At 42.2% G+C, this 21,900-nt stretch overlaps 2 protein-coding genes across 2 annotated transcripts in view; both read right to left on the minus strand.

Moving 5' to 3' along the window:
* Positions 1 to 9,949, minus strand: part of LOC135673932 (2-alkenal reductase (NADP(+)-dependent)-like) — a 56,338-nt gene extending 46,389 nt beyond the window's left edge. The window contains exon 1 of the mRNA XM_065183332.1: positions 9,698 to 9,949. Within this exon, the coding sequence (XP_065039404.1) occupies positions 9,698 to 9,943 (246 nt within the window). The 5' untranslated portion in view covers positions 9,944 to 9,949. The remainder of the gene's footprint in view (positions 1 to 9,697) is intronic.
* A 964-nt stretch (positions 9,950 to 10,913) lies between these two features.
* Positions 10,914 to 21,421, minus strand: LOC135674111 (2-alkenal reductase (NADP(+)-dependent)-like). Its single transcript, XM_065183589.1, has 5 exons — positions 21,117 to 21,421; positions 18,113 to 18,290; positions 17,613 to 17,779; positions 17,461 to 17,543; positions 10,914 to 11,446 (listed from the first exon to the last, which is right to left on the minus strand). Exons 1-5 carry the CDS (start codon positions 21,345 to 21,347, stop codon positions 11,068 to 11,070), a joined length of 1,038 nt encoding a protein of 345 aa, XP_065039661.1. The 5' UTR covers positions 21,348 to 21,421; the 3' UTR covers positions 10,914 to 11,067.
* Positions 21,422 to 21,900: the final 479 nt, after the last annotated feature.

A 21,900-nucleotide genomic window follows, 5' to 3' on the forward strand; every position in this document is an offset into this window, starting at 1 on the left:
GTATAATTGAAGCAGTTGGAGAGTTGGACTGCTCCAGAGCCCATATTCGCTTAAGGGAGCCCGACAAGTCAAAGGACAAGGTCGAGTAAGCGAACATTGCTACCAAGAAAGCTAAGGAGAACAGAATTGGTGCAAATCCTATAATCGTTGGCAGAGGCCATGCATGGGAGTTATAGTCTGTCTTTCCATCGACCAAATGGAGCTGCTTGGAGAACACAGAGGTGTTGAAGCAGGGGGTCGAAAGGGGCGAGGAAGCGACGACGAGTCCAAATGGACTTAGCTACCCAAAATCTACTAGTCATAGATGCCCAGCAAGCCAATCACATGAGTGATGGCACGTGTGACTTGATACAGAATCTTTTTGCTTATTATACTTTGGCTTATATCACTTTATAACTATTGCATATATGCATATATATATTGTGATATCCTTGGATTTGTGCAATGGGAATCGGATCGTGATGAGATCACGATAATGAGATCGATTCACCTTTAAACACATATCCTAAATAATTCCGGTCATAGGTTACTCGAGAGGGACATCGTGATAACCGGACAGACTGGTGTACTGTATACCCGTCCATATAATGGATGCAGCTGGTCTCATAGCTGCTCGTGTAGGGACACTAGGGATACAGTACAGGTGCTCATTGGAGAATAAGTTCACCGATTGATCCGCTTACGGAATGTTGGATGGTTGATGATGCCTTATTGTCAGACAGCGATTCCGTAGTCCTAGTGGTGTATCTGGTCCTTAGACTTGAGATACCAAGGATGTCCTATATGAGTGCTCCACTCTTTGATACCAGACTTATAGGTTTGGTTGTCCCAGATCTAGTACAGCTGGTCATTGGGAGTGGTAGTCGACCTTACGAGGGCTATTGAGTGTCGATAGAGTATCATCCACTCTCGACATCATGAGAGGAATATCCTATGTGTTCTTGCTCAGAAAAATCCCTTGCCAGGGTCATTCGGGTTGAGACAGAAAGAGTTCTCTGGGAGAATCGGATTAGAGCGAGACTCGAGTAGAAACCGTATGGGTCTGACAGCACCATGCTCGATATACGGTATTTGGGATATTAGATGCATGAGGGACTATAGGTATACGGTAACTGAGGATAGACAGGTCCAATAGATTGGATTCCCCTGTATCGTCTGGGGACTACGGCGTAGTGGCCTAGTACATCCGTAGTCAATGAGTCAAGTGAATTATTACAGAGATAATAATTCACTGAGTTAGAAGGAGTTCTGACAAGTATGACTCACGGCCAGCTCGATATTAGGCCTAGAGGGTCACATACATATGGTAGGTATTGCGATGAGTAGAGGTTCTGATATGAGATATCCGACGGAGCCCTTGTCTTATTGGATACAGATCCAATACCCACTAGGGGAGGACCCATTAGGGTTTGATAGGGGACCTCTATAAATAGGAGGGATTCAGAGCCTCATAGGCTAGAGCCTTTGCTTGCCTCTCATATTCTCCTCCCCCTATCCATCTCAGAGTAGGCCTGGAGTTTTGAGGAGCTTCGTCGCAACCCTGCTATGTGGATCACTGCTAGAGAGGAGGACGCTTGACCTCCTTCACCCTCTTCTAAAAATCTGCAAGGAAACAGGGATATACAATCTCCCTAGGTAACATAATATACTCTATACGCAGTTTTAAGTTTCGCGGATTTTTGCGCACCAATCTTCGCATGACGACGAACATCTTTTTGGGAATCGGGGATTTTATTTTTTTGTTTTTCCACTGCGCATGTGATGTCGCCCCCAAGATTTCCTAACAAAATCAAGCATCAGTTAGAATGGATGTGGACTCAGAGGAGTGCCACAGAGACATATCTACTGATCGTAAAGAAAAGGGATGCAGATGCGAGGCGACGGATAGTAGGGCCATGGGCATGGCAATGCCATGGTACTGTAGAGGCGGGACTTCCGTGAAAGTCATTGATCCCTTGCTCGGAGGGAGAGTGCTTGGTCGTGAAAGGGGCCGAGGAGGTGGAGCATGCAGAGACAAACTCTGAGTACCGAGACAAGGCTGAAGGGCAGAGGCCAATGAACTTCGTAAGACCAGTGTCAATGAGCTTCTCATCAAGATAGCCGAAAGTGAAGGACTTTGGGTCAGGCAAGAGTGCATGACCAAGGAACGAGTAGATAGTACGCGGTGTTGTACCTTTGTTACTGTTAGAACTCTAGCTAGGAGAGTCCTAATTGAGAGGGACATTCTGTTAGGACTCTATCTAGGAGAGTCCTAATTGAGAGGGACTTTCTGTTAGGACTCTAGCTAGGAGAGTCCTAATTGAGATGGACATTCTGTTAGGACTCTAGCTAGGAGAGTCCTAATTGAGAGGGACATTCATGTAAGAGGTTTTTTCTTAGAGAAGAATTATGAGTTGTAAGGGAATAGGAGTCTTGAGTATGAGTCCTATTAGGAGTTGGTTAGAAGTAAGAGTTTTAAGTAGGAGTCCTATTAGGAGTTAGGGTTTAGAAGCCCTATAAATAGCCATATATTCTTCCTCTTTTCTTAAGCAATAGAAGAATATTTTTTGCAGCCTTTGAGCAGCAACTTGGAGGGAGAAACCCCTATAGAGTTCCAAGGAGGCCGATCCCCTAAAGAGATCAACCCCAAGTTTAGAATCTGCAAGGGTTCTAACACCTGGTATCAGAGCAGCATTCTTGGCATCTCACTGCCCTTCCACTGCCATCCATCAACCCTCCACAACCGCCCAAAGCAATTCCCACAATTGCTTAAAAGATCGTCGCCAAATTCCACCGTCATCTCCACCACCGCAGATCATCCTTTGATCTCCCTGTGAATTGCAACAGGTTCTGGTTTCCTACCTTACTGCTGCTGCAATTTAGTTATCCCTATTCGAAAATCCAAAAAAAAAAAAATCGTTCCTATATTGCTACAAATTTCATCGTAAGTTGCTGAAATTTTTCGACGAGAATTCTACTATCGCAACTTACACCAATTTTCTTGCTGTTACTGCCAAAATTTTCTTGATTAAATTAGACATCCTTGTTGTCATATAAACTGAGATATTGTTGTCAATTCCCTTCTCAAATCTCTCAAATTTTTTGTGAAGATTTCGTCGAGAAACCGCTGTTTCTTCGACGATAATTCTACTCTCACAAGACAACACAATTCTGCAGCAAACTTTCACTGATTTCTATCAAACCTATACATGCCTTTAACCCGTCAACAAAAGAGAGATCTTAACATCACAGATTTGGAGTCATATACTATGGCATCTGAGGAGGCAATCAATGCTAAATTTGAAGCCTTTGAGGCACGAATTGAGGATAAGATTCGGACTCTCCTTACCGAATTCAATTTGGGCCGACCACTAAGTCTAAAGAAATCACATCAATGAGAGAGCTTTAACCAATCAAATCATGCCCAAAGAGATGACTTCCAAGAGAGGGGAGGTTCTATAACCGACCCCAACTATTCGCGCATGAGAGTGGACTTCCCTAGATGGGAAGAAGGAGACCCAATTGGTTGGATCTCGCGTGTGGAGCGATATTTTCGGGTACCATAAAACTACAGATGCATCCATGGTGGAAATTGTAGCTATACATCTTGAAGGGGATGCCATATAATGGTTTAACTGGTTTGAACACACTTATGGAGCCCTTTCATGGTGACAATTCAAAGAAGGACTACTGATCCGCTTCGGACCAACTTATTACGAGAACATTGACGGACAACTAGCAAAGATCCGACAAACCTCCACCATTCAGGAGTACCAAACCAAGTTTGAAAGATTATCTAATCAAACTCGTGATTGGTCTGAAAAACAACTATTTGGGACCTTTATTGAGGGCTTAAAGCCGAAGATCCGAGGAGAAGTTAAGGCACGACAACCATACACGCTTATGGCAGCCATCTCTTTCGCATGACTTCAAGAGGAGCGATTGAACCATGAAGCCCAGAGGACTAGGATCACTCCACGACCTACAATACTAAAGCCTTCAGCCCCCCCTACTATCAACTGAGTCCCTGCACCAAAAAGGTTAATAAGAGAAGAACTTCGGGAGCGATCTGCGAAGGGGTTATGTTGGCATTGCGACGAGCCGTGGAGCCGCGAGCATCGCTGTAAAAAAGGTAGACTTCTTATGATTGAACTAGTAGAAGAAGAGGTCATTGAACATCTAGAAGAGAGCCTTGAACATGAAGAAGAAGATATGGAAGAAGAGTCACAGCCGACCGACATTACGGTACACGCACTAGCCGGCTACTCAAATCCGCAAACGATGAAAGTTGGAGGCCTTCTCAAACAATAGCCGATCACTGTTCTTATCGACACGGGTAGCACTAATAACTTCCTGAATAGTAAGGTTGCTGCTCAGATGGCACTGCATATTGAAGGTTGCAGCAAGTTCGATGTAAAGGTTGCCGACGGCAGAATCCTAAAGTGCGACCAAAGATGCCCGCAGGTGAAACTATTACTACAAGACCAAGAAATTATCATCGATTTCTTCCTCCTACCAATCGATGACTATGAGGCAGTGCTTGGTATAGAATGGCTGACTATACTAGGTGATGTCTCTTGGAACTTTTCTAAATTAATTATGAAATTCTACTGTAAGGGCAAACAGATCATCCTACGCGGGAAGCGCGGAAGCAACGTTACCACTGTTTCGACCCAACGAATGGAGAAAGTTTTACACAAGGTAAATGGTGGCTTTTTGATGCACCTCCAACAGCAACTAGAGGGGAAGAAAATAGAAATTGAAGATCAAAATCTTGCCCAATTGCTTACTGAATTTGCCGACATATTTGCTGAACCGCGCGGTCTTCCTCCTTCTCGGCAACATGACCATCGAATTCCAATCCTTCCGGGCAAGCCACCAGCGAACACTCGACCGTACCGATATCCTCACCTCCAGAAAGATGAAATTGAAAAGATCATAAAGGAGATGCTTGAAACAGGGGTGATTCGGCCAAGTTGCAGCCCCTATTCCTCACCGGTGCTACTTGTACGCAAGAAGGACGGAACTTAACGGATGTGCATCGACTACCGAGCTTTAAATGGCATCACCGTCAAGGACAAGTACCCAATACCAGTGGTGGATGAACTTCTTGATGAATTGAAAGGAGCTTGAGTCTTCACGAAGTTGGACCTCCGATCTGGTTACCACCAAATTCAGGTATGTGACGATGACATTCCAAAAACTGCATTTCGCACACATGATGGCCATTATGAATTCTTGGTAATGCCTTTTGGACTCATTAATGCTCCTTCAACCTTTTAAAGTCTCATGAACGATATTTTTCGGAGCTTTCTTCGTAAATTTGTGCTGGTATTTTTTGATGATATTCTCGTTTACAGCCCTTCTCTTGAGACTCACTTTCAGCATTTACGGATTGTTTTGACGATCCTTCGGGAGAATACTCTTTTTGTTAAGTAACTAAAGTGCAACTTTCTCCAACAAAAAGTAGAGTACCTTAGGCATATAATATCAGAAGGAGTGGCGGTAGACCCAACAAAAATTGAGGCAATGCAAGGCTGGCCGAAACCTACAAACGTGAAATTACTGCGGGGGTTCCTTGGACTAATGGGCTACTACTGAAAATTTGTTAAGGACTATGGGAAGATCAGTGCACCGCTCACTTCTTTACTGAAAAAAGATGCTTTCCAATGGTCGGACAAAGCCTCTGCTGCCTTCGACAAACTTAAAGAAGCCATGACAACGACGCCGATGCTTGCGCTACCAGATTTCAATAGACCCTTCATCATTGAGGTCGATGCATCTGGAGTCGGAATTGGAGCCGTTCTCATGCAAAATGGTCGACCACTCGCATACACTAGCAAGGCATTATCTCCCTCCCATCAAAACATGTCAGTATATGATAAGGAGATGCTTGCCATTGTACACGCAGTAACGAGGTGGAGACCCTACCTGATCGGCCGACGATTTCAAATTAAAACTGACCATAAAAGCCTCAAGTACTTTTTGGAGCAAAAGATATCATCCCTTGAGCAGCAAAAATGGGTAACCAAACTTCTTGGATTTGATTATGAAATTATTTACAAAAAGGGGAAAGAAAACGTTGTTGCAGATGCACTCTCACGGCTACCTGAACAAGCCAAGGTTTCAGCCATCTCCCTTCCTACCACCGGTCTCCTCGAGGACATTAGGGAAGAATGGAAGAAGGATCCAGAGATCAGCAAGATCATAAAAAAATTGGAGGAGGATCCAAGTGCAATAGCCCACTACACTTGGGATTCGAGGGATCTATGCTACAAAGGTCGCATTGTGCTTATACCTGACTCCCCTTGCATCGCAATCATCTTGCATGAAATGCACTCCATACCTTCAGCAGGGCACTCTGGATTCCTAAGAACCTACAAAAGAGTAAAGCAAAATTTTTATTGGAGAGGGATGAAAAAAATTATTGCTGAATATGTGGCACAATGTGATGTATGTCAATAGCACAAGGGTAAAACTGTGGCAAATCCAGGGAAGCTACAACCACTACCCATACCAGACTCAATGTGGACTGACATCTCCATGGACTTCATTGAAGGGCTGCCATCTTCCAAAGGTAAAAGCACGATTCTCGTGGTGGTTGATCGACTTACGAAATATGCTAATTTTTGTGTTGTGAGAAATCCCTACACTGCTGCTAGTATTGCCCAGATTTTCATAGAAAATATTGTTAAACTGCATGGGATGCCAAGGTCCATCGTAAGTGATCGTGACAGGATCTTCACTAGTAAATTTTAGACTGAGTTATTTCAGTTACAAGGCACCAAACTCAAGATGAGCACAGCGTATCATCCACAAACTGACGGCCAAACAGAGGTGGTAAATAGGTGCTTAGAGACGTACCTCCGATGTTTCGCTAGCGACCGACCAAAAGAGTGGGTGAAATGGCTTCCCTGGGCCGAATGGTGGTATAATACTACATATCATTCATCTACAAAATGTGCCCCTTATGAAGCATTGTATGGTCGACCAGCACTTGTGATTCCAAAGTATGTAATTGGCTCGGCCAAGGTAGATCAGGTTGACCAAGAATTGATTGATAGGGACAAACTCTTACAACTATTAAAAGATAATCTCTCTACCACTCAAGCCAGAATGAAGCAGCAAGCCGACACACGACGAAGTGAAAGAGAATTTTCAGTGGGAGATTGGGTTTATCTTCGCCTACAACCATACAAGCAACTCTCTATCAAAACTCGAGCCTCCATGAAGCTATCCCCACGTTTTTATGGGCCCTATCAGATCACAGAGCATATTGGAGCCGTGGCATATAGACTTAAATTACCTGAGGATGCCAAAATTCACCCTGTCTTCCACGTATCATGCCTAAAGCCCAAGTTGGGAGAGCACAAGTCACCCCAGATCCAACTGCCCAACACAACTGAGGATGGAGTTATTCAAGCCCAACCACAAGCCATCCTTGATCGCAGGATCGTGATGCGTCGCCGACATCCCTCTACTGAAGTACTAGTGCATTAGAATAATCTATCACTTGAAGACGCCACATGGGAACCATATGAGGAGCTGAAGACCCGGTTCCCTGAGTTCATGGAATCTCAGCCTTGAGGACAAGGTTGATTTGAAGAGGGCGGGTCTGTTAGGACTCTAGCTAGGAGAGTCCTAATTGAGAGGGACATTCTGTTAGGACTCTTTCTAGGAGAGTCCTAATTGAGAGGGACATTCTGTTAGGACTCTAGCTAGGAGAGTCCTAATTGAGAGGGACATTCATGTAAGAGGTTTTTTCTTAGAGAAGAATTAGGAGTTGTAAGGGAATAGGAGTCTTGAGTAGGAGTCATATTAGGAGTTGGTTAGAAGTAAGAGTTTGAAGTAGGAGTCCTATTAGGAGTTAGGGTTTAGAAGCCCTATAAATAGCCATATATTCCTCCTCTTTTCTTAAGCAATAGAAGAATCTTTTCTGCAGCCTTTGAGCAGCAACTTGGAGGGAGGAACCCCTATAGAGTTCCAAGGAAGCCGATCCCCTAAAGAGATCAACTCCAAGTTTAGAATCTGCAAGGGTTCTAACAATTACTCAGTGGAGTAGGCGGTAGGGTTGATGGAGAAAACAGTACAATCCTAGAGGCAACCAAACCTATAAGAGAATCACTCTAAGTTGGGGTGAAAACTTCCCGCATTCTAAAAGTTCGATGGCATTGAGAAGGTGAATCACGGTAACTAACTCAATGCAAGGAGTGCAAACACTTCAAGTGCTTCAGAAATATGAGCAAAGAGCAGGCGAAGGCTAGTAACCAGCTCGATGCATGGAGTACAACCTCAAGGAGGCGGGCGAAGTCAAGTAAACTTTGCCTTCTCAACTCTTAAGAGACTGGGCGAAACCGAGTAACCCAAGTCTCTCATCTATCCAGCAGAGGAGCTCTGCACATGTTCAAAGACCCTTCGAAGATAATAGAAGACAATAGTTGTCAAATCCTCACCAACGGTGATTAGAGATATTGAGAGTAGATTGTCTGCTTCATTTCCCAACGAACTGCCAATCGAAAACAGAAGTGATGCGAACCTGCTTGGAATTGACAACTAAGTGAAAGAAGAGTCAATAGGCAAATTTTGTGGAGGAAGGACCCAAAAACTTCAGAAGTTTACGAGACGATGCTTATTAAAGCTCCAACAAGCATCCACCCAGTTCAAGCAGCATGAACATTTGAGAGACTAGCGCATAGTAAGGATGGTCTTTTCCTTCATCTGGAGGATCTGTAAGAACCAACATGGATCAACACAACTCAGCCAACCCCACACTAGAGTCAGAGTCATTGGCGAGTTGAACCAGCATAGCGGATCAAAGGTTCGACTACTCAAAAACAACAGCGGAGAGCAGTTGGGAGTCGAGGTGAATTGCAACTGGAGCAGAAGATTTGAAGACTCAGCAAAGGCGAGGAGTTGTAGTGTTGACAAAGGCTTCGACGAGGACATCGAAGGAATAAGTGGGGGAGAATGTCACGGACAAACTTCTAAACAGGATGTTTGATGTAATGCTTATGTATGTCCGTGTCTTTTAGTGTGTTCATGCTTTGTACAGCATATAGAGGGACGGCCAAAGGCTTAAGAGTCTCATTTTAGTTAGGTTGGTGGCCACTTTAGGCTTGTAAATAAAGGTTATGTCATGTGGACACTTGAGAGAGATTTTCGATCTATAATGGACCATTTTACCCTTTATTGTGCAACTATTCAGAGCTTGTAAAGTCTATTTGTAATTTGCATTGTCTATGAAGTGTTTTCGAAAATGTTTGTTTGTGGATCCTGAATGAGGCGTTTTCTTTAACCCGTTCTCTCTTTTGTGGGTACTAAAGGACATGGGAGGTTGACCTTTGTAGACGGACACGCAAGGGTGCCACACGACTTAGGCAAAACCAGCTAAGTCCGTGACAATGTGTCAATCGACTCGTACCCATTTTGGCCGATGAGTTGTGTGGGTAAGATATTAAAATTTTGAACCATGATCCATATAATATAATATATGCCTCAAGATTGAATAGTATCTCTTGTTCCTTATACTTATGGAAAAGGAACAATCAAGAGTAGGCTAAAGGCACATTCTATTTTCACGTATGCTTATACGTGTGTATATTATTCCTTCCACATTCTATTTTCACGTATGCTTATACGTGTGTATATTATTCCTTCCACAGTCATCAGAACATAGAATAGAGAACAAATCTACATATAATGGATTCAGTGTTGGTACCGTGCCGGGGACGAAGTCGGGGACGTAGCTGGGCTCGTCGTGCTTCGTCATGCGAGAGCGCATGTAGGGATCGCAGGACAGGTAGAGGTTCTTGACGAGCACGGCCGTCGACCCCGACGGCACCCTCAACCGCACTGTGTCCGTCGCCACCAGCTCCATGTCGCTCTCCTTGGGCATTCTGTCCGGCGGAAGATGGTGCTTCAGCACCACCTTCCTGTTCACCATCACCTCCTCCTCCATCACCATCCCCCTCTCTCTCTCTCTCTTTTCCCCCAACTCTTCAGATGATTGTAATGTGTGCTGATATGCTACGCTCTTTAAGGACCAAGGATCCTGCTACAATAGGAGAGGGCGTTTCAGATCCACTAGAATCTCGGTCAAAAGTCAAAGCCGGAAGTCAAGCAGCAAAGGATAACTTACGTAGATTTCGTCAGGCATGAGATCCCACAGGAATCACCTGAAAACACCAGCAAAGACAAAAATGAAGGCAAAAATTCAACCTCGATACTTGCGAAAACTCGATCTTCAGTAGCTACGTGATCTTATTGCACCATATCTGGTAATTCCCATTATTCCATACTTACTTTCCATGAGAGATCACATCATGGGGTTCACATTGTCTCTGTAAAGAGCCCCACCAACCTTCCAGACATGTGGCATTCATTTTTCCGTTATTGATGGTTGGTAGGTGGTGCCATCATGATCTTCTAATTAAAATTCAAATTAAAACCTTCTAATTTTCGAATCTTGCATTGCCATGCATTGGCTTCAAGGAGGGCATGAGCATCATTATTAACATAATAGTAATAGTAGAGGTGAAAGAAAAAATAATTATATATATATATATATATATATATATATATATATATGGGGAATAAGATGTTATGATAAATCTGCATTTAAAAAAGAAGTAAATAGGATATTTTGATACTTTGTAGATGGTAATATCTTGAAGAAAAAAAATCTGATGCAACCTGCAAAGTATCATAAAATGTATCTTCTCCCAAAAATGCAACTATGGCATTCAAAGTATCACAGTATCCATAGTTTTAAACATAATATAACAACTAACAGTAGAACAGTGTGATGTTCTGAATCTGTATCACCATTGTGTAGATGCAAATTTATACTGGTGGGAATATAAATATTTTCGTACATGCATAACTCAGCATCCAAATGGAATCAGTCATTCATCAGAAAAGGAAATAGTAAGCCAGGATCTCAAGATTACCATCTTTATTTAGATATTGCCATAAAAAGTTTACATAAGTCATGTCCATTTTCTGACTAAAACACTCGTGGAACAGACCAATACCCCAAGAACACACTAGCAGTTCTTCAGCAACAGAGATCGACACCTTGTTGATTAATCAGTCGCGTGCAACAAGGACTACCTGCTTGCCAACATTGCGACCTGTGAACAGGCCAATAAGTGCTGATGGAGCTTTCTCGATGCCTTCAGCGATGTCTTCAACATAAACCACCTTTCCGTCCCTGATAAACTGAATGACCGCCTCCAGGAACTGAGGATATAAGTGCTTGTGATCAGGCTCGATGAATCCTTGCATCTTGATGCGCTTTGTCACGATAGCGGTCATGTTGTATATGCCCTCTCGCTGAGTGAGATTGTATTGTGATATCAGCCCACAAACAGCAATTCGGCCATGCACTCTCATGTTCAACAACACAGCATCAAGCATTTTACCACCAACATTTTCGAAGTAGATGTCTATTCCATCAGGAAAGCACCTAAAAACAGAGATATATAAGCAATTCATTTATTGACCCAACAGAAATATGAAAGCTGCAAATTAATCAAGAAATAACCCCTTACATGCGAAATTATAGAAGATCACCTTTAAGATCAAACAATTCCACCGAATTGATTATGACTGTATGTGTGATAGCATCTACTATTCCAGGAATATCAATGAATCTAATTCTTGCAATTGCTCAAGATACCTTCTTTTAACTTCTAGGTCTATTTTTTAATTCAAGATCCCTCTTACTAACTTGAATAAAAGAATTAGTTCCGCCGAACCCAACCACTTGTGTCGATTTTGGATATAGGTACCCTTTTGTTGAAGGTCGTTCGAGCTTTTCTTAGGAGTATGGCATGGGTTACTTCCGCACAGTAGCACTTGGTACTCGGACATTGGCTCGAGACATTTCTTCTACCCCATCTTACTCTAAAAAGGAAAGATCACCTTACGTCCATGAACCAACAACCATCCTTAGGCTAACCTAGCCTCCTCTGTCTCTCGAGACTAACAAGGTATCACGGACAAAATTGTAAACGGGGTGTTCGATATAATGCTTATGTATGTCCGTGTCTTTCGGTTTTGTTTATGCTTTGCACAACATATAAAGGGCTGGCAATAGGCTTAGCAGTTTCATTTTCTTGGTTTTGGTGGCCGTCCTAGAGTTGCAAACAAAGGTTGTATCATGTGGGCACTTATGGAGATTTTGGTCTATAGTGAACCATTTTGGATCCTTTGTTGTGCGACCGTTCAGAGCTTGTAAAGTCTGTTTGTAATTTGCATTGGCTATGAAGTGTTTGCTGAAATGATTACTTGTGGATCCCGAGTGAGATATTTTCTCTAACTCGTTTTCTCTTTTGTAGGTCCTAAGGGACCATAGGAGGTTTTAGGGAGGCTGACATTTGCGGACAAATACGCAAGGGTGTCGCACGACTTAGGCAAAACCAGCTAAGTGCGTGACATATGGTATCAGAGCGGGACAAGCACTCATAGAAATACTTGGCATGCAAACATAGGGGACCTAGCCGGGCTGCATTGAGGGCAGCCAGCATGTGCGACCGTTTGGGGGAAAACGAGCATGAAAATGTAGGGAAAATGAGTCGCTCAGAGAAGCGAGCATCTGAAATTGACATTCAGAGGAATGACCAACCCTTCATGCAAGAGGCACCACGAGGACAAGCAAGTTTGGAAGAATGCGTAGCGCATGACGGTTGGGATTGCTGAGTTCGAGCTACGACTCGACGTTGACAACCATACTTGATTTGTCTCAAGGCAAGTGAGGCGCTTGGTAAAGGATGAGACCATGCAAGGTGGAATAGGTTGTTCAGTGACCGAAAGAGTTGTGCTAAGCTCATAGAGGTGAGGGAAATTGCTAACTCGAAGAATTCGGTACTTATGCAAAGGCTTGTATGCGAACGATGGAATATTCGTGGCCATCCCAAGGCGATCGAAACTCGACGTCATGGAGCATTGAAACTTTCTCTATAGCATGAGAAGGATACGTCCATAGGAGGCTAAAGTGTGCAGCGAGTTCAGCATGTTGCTAGGCCTTGAGGGGTGTAACGAGGGCTGTATTGACATGAAGTCACAATCTAACAAGTGCGTTTGTGGGAGGCAGAACAATGCACAGTTTGTTCAGCAAGGCAAAGTAGTCCAAGGGGATGGTGGTCTTTGAAACTTTCAAAGAGAAGGAAGCGAAGAGAGAAGTTGCTCCAACGAGACAGATATCCAAGAGGGATAAGTCCCGACTCTCCAGAGGGAGAACCATGTGCAATGGACCGCACATGTTGAGGAGTACCTTAAAACAACTTCACAAAGCTCAACAGACCGAGCGAGCGGAGAGGAGTCGTCGTATGATCTCGCTTGAGATAATGCATTAGGGAGATGCATTACGAGATCAAGTGGGGGGAGCGACCCACGATAATATAAGATAAAGGCACACTTAGAGTCGATATGGAGATTGGACTCAACAAAGGGCTAACCCGTGGAATGGAAGGCGCGAGGGCCACCATCAACTCAATGCAAATCGAGGAGCGGAGTAACTTGGGTGTAACTTGGCGAAGTACCCAAGCCGCATGAAGGGAGCTAGCATAGAAGATGGAACATGGAGCGGAGGCACAGAGCTTTCCTTGGACAGAGGTCAAGGACATAAACTCTTCCAGAGGCAAGAGCGGGATCATGTTATTCCATGGGTCCTTCATTCTGATGGAGCAGACTCATCTTGCATGGTGCCAAAGACGAAGGGAGCTTCTGGGCATATGCACCTTATCTCAAAGAAGCATTTGATAGAGGAACCTAGGTGACTCAACTTGCGGAGGCGAAGTTGGGTTCAGAAGGCCTTTGCACGAGACAAGAGACATGAAGACGGGTACTCTTGAAGAATATGCTACAGTGCTACCATTCGAGTTGTCATGAAGGAAGCGTGCGCAACAGATATTGTACTGGTAGGGGCAGAGGCCCAAGATCCAGATAATAGTGCACCAATTTCAGCAAAGTTAGTGGACTTAAGAGCTATTAGACGACAGACTGTCCTAGAGCTGTGCTTCGTTTGAGTGTGACCTGAGAGCAGGTGGACGAAGGTTGATTGCCAAAGGAGCGAACACAATCGAAGGTGGAAGAGACCCTGTGATGCATTGGCAGAGGCCACACATGGCGGGATCACAATTCAAGTTTATCCCACAAGGATCGAAATATACTGGAGATGTCATCAGGAGGCGATATGGTGCAGCGGATCATAGTGGAACAGTTCGTGGAAATGCGATACACATGAATTTAGTCCCACGAGGGACTATATTATACGGAGGTATGATCGGGAGCTACTGGGAGCTCCACTTCGGTGAACAACACGACGACAAGAAAGGCTATAGATTCAATGAGTGAATATCATGGTATCGTAGAGGCGGGTCTTCCGTGCGTGCATCGAATTTTACATCAGATAAAAGCCTTGGTCATCAACATATGAGGGTTGTGTACCACTGAGGGAGTATACCGAATGCAAGTACCAATGAGTCCCATGAGAGGGACTTGATCATACAGAGGTATGATCAGAGCGGTTGGAGAGTTAGACTGCTCCAGAGCTCATATTCGCTTAAGGGAGCCCGACAAGTCAAGAGGACAAGGCCGAGTAAGCGAACGTAGCTACCAAGGAAGCTAAGGAGAACATAATCGGTACAAACCCTACAACATGATGGCAGAGGCCATGCATGGGAGTTACAGTTTGTCTTTCCATCGATCAAGGGAAACTGCTTGGAGAATACAGAGGTGTTGAATTAGGAGGTCGAAATGGGCGAAGAAGCGACGATGAGTCCAAAGGGACTTAGCTACCCAAAACCAAGCATCAGTTAGAAATGAGATGTACTCGAAGGAGTGCCACAGTGCCACAGAGGCAGATCTATCGATCGCAAAGAAAGGTATGCAGATGCGAGGCGATGGATAGTAGGGCCATGGGCATGACAGCGCCATGGTACCACAGAGGCGGGACTTCCGTAAAGTCATCAATCCCTTGCTCTCATGGAGGGAGAACGCTTGGTCGTGAAAGAGACCGAGGAAATAGAGAATACGGAGGCAAACTCCAAGTACCGATACAAGGCTGAAGGGCAGAGGCCAGGGAACTTCGTAAGACCGGTATCAACGAGTTTCTCATCAAGATAGCTAAAAGTGAAGGACTTTGAGTCAATGCAAGAGTGCATGACTAAAGAACGAAGCAAGCAGTGCGTGGTGTTGTACCTTTGCTACTTAGTGGAGTAGGCGGCAGGGTCGATGGAGAAGACGATACAATCCCAGAGGTGACCAAAACTATTAGAGACTTACTCCAAGTTGGGGTGAAAACTTCTTGCATTTCAGAAGTTGGATGGCATTAAGAAGGTGAATCACAATAGCTAACTCAACGCAAAGAGTGCAAACACTTCGAGTGCTCCAGAAGTGTGAGCAAAGAGCGGGTGAAGGCTAGTAACCAGCTCGATGCATAGAGTACAACCCTCGAGGAGGCGAGCGAAATCAGAGTAACATTTGTCTTCTCAACTCTTAAGAGAATGGGCGAAACCGAGTACCCAAATTCTCTTATATATCCAATAGAGGAGCTCTGCACATGTTCAAAGACCCTTCGAAGAAACCAAATGGAAGACAATAGTTGTCAAATCCTCACTAATGACGATCAATACTACCGAAAGTAGATTATTCACTTCATTTCCCAACAGAATGCCAATCGAAAGTAGAAGTGATGCGAACCTACTTGGAAGTGACAACTAAGTGAAAGAAGGGTCGATGGGTAAATTTTATGGAGGAATGACCCAAAAACTTTAAAAGTTTACAAGGCAATGCTCGTTAAAGCTCCAACAGGCATCTACTCAGTTCAAGCGGTATGAGGCATTTAAGAGACTGGCGTATACTAAGGATGATCTTTTCTTTCATCTGAAAGATCTACAGAAACCAACAGTGATCAACACAACTCAGCCAACCCCACACTAAAGTCGGAGTCATTGGCGAGTTGAAGCAGCATGACAAATTAAAAGTTCGACTACTCAACAACAGTAGCGGAGAGCAACTGGGAGCCAAGAGGCGCATTGCAGCTGAAGCAAAAGATTAAAGACTCAGCAAAAGCTTCGATGAGGACGTTGAAAGAATAAGTGGGGGAGAATGACACAGACAAAATTGTAAATAGGGTGTTCGATATAATACTTATGTATGTCTGTATCTTTTGGTTTTGTTTATGCTTTGCACAGCATATAAAGGGCTGGCAGTAGGCTTAGCAGCCCCATTTTCTTTTATTTTGGTGGTCGTCCTAAGCTTGCAAACAAAGATTGTGTCATGTGGGCACTTGTGGGGATTTCGGTCTGTAGTGGACCATTTTGGACCCTTTGTTGTGTGATCGTTCAGAGTTTGTAAAATCTGTTTGTAATTTGCATTGACTATGAAATGTTTACTGAAATGATTGCTTGTGGATCTCGATTGAGATGCTTTCTCTAACCTGTTTTCTCTGTTATAGGTCCTAAGGGACCATAAGAGGTTTCAGGGAGGCTGACCTTTGCGGATGGACACGCAAGGGTGCCACATGACTTAGGCAAAACCAGCTAAGTCCGTGATAAAGGGTAGTACAGGAATATTCACCTATTGTCCATCGACTATACCTTTCAGCCTAATCTTAGGCTCTGACTCACCCTCTGTGGACGAACCTTGTTGAGGAACCCTTAGGTTTTCGGGGTACTAGATTCTTACCAATGTTTGTGTTACTCAAGCCGGCCGACATTCTCACTTCCGCTTCATCCACGCTTGCATGGATGCTTCGCTCTTAAGGTGGAATGCTCCCCTACCGATGCATTTTTACATCCCAGCAGAAATATACAAGCTGCAGATTAGCTTATCCAGTTTTCCTTCTCTGTTTATAAGCAATGCAGAAGTATAAACAGGAAACTCAACTACTGATTTTGGCAATGCTGATGAGAAGGAATTTGAGTTAGAAGCTAGCTGATGCATTGAAATGTTCTGGCCTTCTGGCTAAATATCAGTATGTGGAAATCTAGAAGGTTGTCTTCAACATCAACTTCAGATGTCACTACCTGAACCACTGAGATTAAGGCTTTATTTTGTAATTTTTGTTGATCATGCTGTTTTCGTACGCATTCGAGTTTTGTAAATACTGGTTGATGCTCTTTGTTTGAGTTATATGTTTTCTATGGCTTCTTTCTTGATTTTTCCATATCAGAAATTTTCAATGGTAAATGTTTGATGTTATGATTTATTTAACACAAATAGAAACATAGTGGTTTTTTATGCAAAAATATGCAAAAGGCTATTCAATCAGAAAAGTTAAGACATTTTCTTATCCAAACAAGGGATTTTAGAGTTATGTGCTTCCATGGCTACAAAAAGATTTTCTTGCAAGAGGAATGGGCACTTCATTTTGAGCTACCTCAGTTGTTCATATTTTCAGACTTATTCCAAATGGTCTGCCCTAGAATGACAAGAAGATGTAGAGGACTTTAAAAATCAATCTCAAGTACCAACCTTTTCAAGGCAGCATCAAGATCTTCCTCCTCCTTATAGTTAAAAGCATCATCAAAGCCAAATTTAGCTTTCAAGAGATCAACCTGAGTAATTAAAGGCAACCAATTAGATTAACAGACTTGTACAGAAATTCTTAATGCAGGACTCTGTACCTTCTCTTTGGTACCAGCACTTCCAACTACATAGCAACCCATCAACTTTGCAAATTGGCCAACAAGTTGGCCAACTGCTCCAGATGCTGCTGACACATAAACTGTTTCTCCTTTCTTAGGAGAGCATATTTCATGAAATCCAACATAAGCTGTAAGGCCAGGCATTCCTGAACAATAAAGCATAAACAACATATATATTTAAAGCAACTCGGGATTGCAATGCTACAACCACATAACAGAAGAATATGGAAATTGTGCTTAGTTATGTCTGTATTATAACAGAAATAGTGCTTGGCTTAATCAACATATTTGACATACTAGGCTTTGTTGTTTGCTAAGATTGAACTGCTCTACTACTTTTATCAAAGTTCATTTAAATCCATACTAAAAATCAAAATAATCAGCAAGTAACATCATAAATAGCAATTCTATGCTTTGAACATTTGACTAGCTCCCTATGAACATAAAAATTGTACTAAAGGATGTTCTGAAAAATTTACCCAGGATCCCTGTGTAGTACGAAAGTGGTACATCTGTGTATTTGATTTTAGTTAAACCTTTTGGTGTAGTTACTAAAGTATACTCTTCCCACCCAGTCATTCCCCATACCAAGTCTCCAGGACTGAAATCTGGATGTCCAGAGTCGACAACTTTAGATACACCATAACCAATAATTACCTGCATAAATACAAAAACAAAATTGATTTACTACAATTTCAGGTCCAGATCTACACTGTAACCTTCAGTAATTGAAAAGAATAGAGCAACAATAAGTAGTTTTCTGATTTTAGAATGTTCGGCTTAAGTCTACAAACCATGGTATGCAGTACCAAATGGTACCGCCCGGTACGTACCGGTCCGATGGCATACTAGTAAGCGGACCGTCCGGTACCGCTACAGTACTACAGTATTATACTGTAGCAGTGCTACAGTACTACAGTAATAAAGAAAATATATAAAATTGTTCGGTACACCAGGATGTACAGCTCGGTATGCCCTGATGTACCACTCGGTACACCGGTACCATACCATACCGAGCCAACCTCGAAACACCAGTACGGTACGGTATTGCATACCTTGTTACAAACAATAGTTGCAATTGTTTTCAATAATTCAAAATGTACTGAAGGAAATATGGAGATTCTAAAAATTAGAAATGTTTAATTTTAAGTTTCATAGAAGATAATAGTGAACAGATAAAAGGTCTATTCACAATTTCACCCACTTTAGCTGGAAGATATAGTTCTGACTTATTTCTGATAAAATGAAAATGATGCCCTTCCAATCACCTCCTCTTTACAAAAAGAATAACCAAATAAGATAATATAAATAAAAAACTTAAAAGAACAATGCAACAGCACTTTTCAGAGGCAACATGGCATAAATTATGGTATAGCATAATAGCACAGAAGGCACAAAACAGTTAAGTTTATTATGAGAATTAATAACTCAATTTCTCATCACCTTATTCATATGTTAAAATTTAAAATTCACTCTATTATCTTTATAAGACATGCAATAAGTAGGCAAAAGTTATCATGCTGAATATTTTTTAGCTTGACAACTTGAACATGGAAATTCTCTTGTCCATTTTATGGGATGTCTCAGAAGAGACATTTTCTCTTGTCCACTACCTAAGTAATTCAAACATAATCATATCAATGGTCCAATCATATTCCAAATTATGGTCAGTCCAGCAAATATGGTGTAAAGGTAAACTAATAAATATGCATGCACTTTCAGCAAATTGGAGGAATGGTAAAAAGATTACTTTTGGAAGGAGATAAAAAATTTGAAGTCCCCATTTTGACCACTTGACAAACACTTTCCTGATATATAAGTGGAAGCATTACAGTAATTGGTCAGAAAAGGATCAGGTAACCCATGATGTTCTGAGGAATGATGTTTTTGTCTAAGAATATAAAAAATGTCATGTAGGCAAAGAGGTAATATGAAAAACGAAATATTCAATAACTACAAGGGTTAACTGCCACAGCAAGCCAAGCCATATCCGGCAATTATTTGTGAGAGAACTACACGCATAAAGTATGCCGCGTCTCATTGTTGAAAATTTTAAGACAAATTCAGAATTTGTTTAAGGAGATATATTTATCCTAATTTCCATAACTAACACCAAAACATTTTTATTTTACTCAGGTCCCGGGAAACAGCAAATCGGCCCAAAATGCATAACCATTTGTTACATTTCAAGTAGCATTTACACAAATTTAGACTCCCTCTTGCAAGTTGTGAAAAACAACATCCAAACAATTTTTTTTTTTTTCCAATTTGAGCTTAAATATGGGGCACATGAATATGAAATCATGTGAATTATACTTTAAAAAAGTAGGACTCTGGTGTGCATAATGCAAACCGCCTAGGTTCATATTACTTGGAGACGACATAACTAGTCTGTTTGCAATCACCTAGTATAATTTTCTGATTGCTTATGCATCTCCACATCATCTTTTTGTTGGCTTACTAAAACACAGGTTGCAAAAAAATGATAGCCTATCTTGTCCAACTAAATCTGAAAAGGAAAACAAGGTTTGAACTCTGGATTACACAAATCTCCAGGGTTGATTATTATCGCCATAACAATCAAAGTTCATCTGCAAAAATAGCAGATATAATGCTAATCCTTCTATGTTCCCTAGTTTCCATAAGCCAGAAGCACTTATTTTCCTTCTCATTCCTGTAGTTGCCCCCGATACGTCCCTACCTCAACCTCCTAAGAGAGTCTTCTGCATGATGACCCTAAGTCCACATCAAACCCTTAGATGAAGCCTCTAGATTTCTTTTATGATTTTGAAGATATTCTTTGAGATAGATACAATAATCAACCGCAAGAAGATTGTAAATGATTTAAAAGCGACCCAATCTCAAAACATAAAGAAACTGACAGACCAGCCTCATGTTCCATGTGCTCCAATATTTTTCTTTACCAATATATTTTCCGAGTCCTTTTAACTACAGCTAGTCCATGTGAGGAAACTGGTACATTATATATCTTACAAAGAAACCTGGTCCATCTTGCCTGAACAATAATTATAACAAAGACAACCCACCCACGTGTGCCCATCACCCAAGACTTGATTCTTTTTTATGGTAGGCAATTCCATGACACAACATGCTAATCATATTTCTTTTTTTCCTACCTTATTTTTCCAATGCATTCACGTCACAGCATGCCATTTCAAAAAGGTTTTACAAAACCAACGGATACCATGAGTTGTTCTGGCAACGCTATACCAGCTTTCAAGCACTTATTGTCTAAAATCTGTCGGAGAAAAGAACATGTAACAAAAACCATCTCAAAAGAATGCAGGAGGAAACAAGCAAATGCCAAAAAATAACTAATATATATATATAAAAAGGGGAGAACTGATTAAACAAAAACCAAACTTGAATTAGAAAATTACTTATAATTCTAAGTCAATACAAAGAAATGGAAGGGGAAGAAGAGAGGACGGAGGCGACGTAGCGGGATTGATCTGATCTTACAGAGCCAGGCGTGAAGGCATCGGTGTAGCTGTGGTTGATGGGCTTGGACATGCGGCCGCGCATGTAAGGGTCGCAGGAGAGGTAGAGGTTCTTGAGGAGCACGGCGGTGGAGCCCTGGGGGACCTTCGACGGCACGGTGGCGGAGGTCAAGATCATGTCCTCCTCTTTGGGGTAGCCGGTCACATAGTCCTTGAAGATGACCCGCTTGTTGCTCAGCTCCTCTGCCGCCATGCTTTTCTTCCTATTTCTCGTCGGACGCCTCTGCTGCCGCTGTTTCCGACCTTTTTGGCTGGAGAAATAGATTCATTGCGGGCACGACGTGATAATTCATTCTTGGATGAGGGCATGACAGCGACTCGTCTACCCGAGTCGTGATTGCGAAAATGATACATTGGGGCCGGTGGGACCGCCTTTCGAGCCCACCTATTGTCTCCTGTAGTAAACAAGTGGGTGGTCGTCCAGGAGTCTCTCGGGTATGAAATCTCGTTTCAATCTGTCAGTGTGTAATTTTGGACGATTTTTCAGAAAATATTTGTATTTTAAATATTTTATAATCGGTATCCCTCTTTTATTTTTTTTCAAATAATATCTTTAATTTAAAAATATCAAATCGTCGCTTAAAATTTTTTCCACTGTTTATGGTTTATTATATTATTTTTATCATATTATAATATTCTGATCATCACAATAAAAATATTATAAAATTTATTTAAAGACACTATAGATGAGATAAATAAAACTAAAATATATTAATAACCATTTGATACATCATATTCAAATAGAC

This window comes from Musa acuminata, chromosome BXJ1-5 (genome assembly GCF_036884655.1).
Source record: "Musa acuminata AAA Group cultivar baxijiao chromosome BXJ1-5, Cavendish_Baxijiao_AAA, whole genome shotgun sequence".
Classification (NCBI taxonomy): Eukaryota; Viridiplantae; Streptophyta; class Magnoliopsida; order Zingiberales; family Musaceae; genus Musa; species Musa acuminata.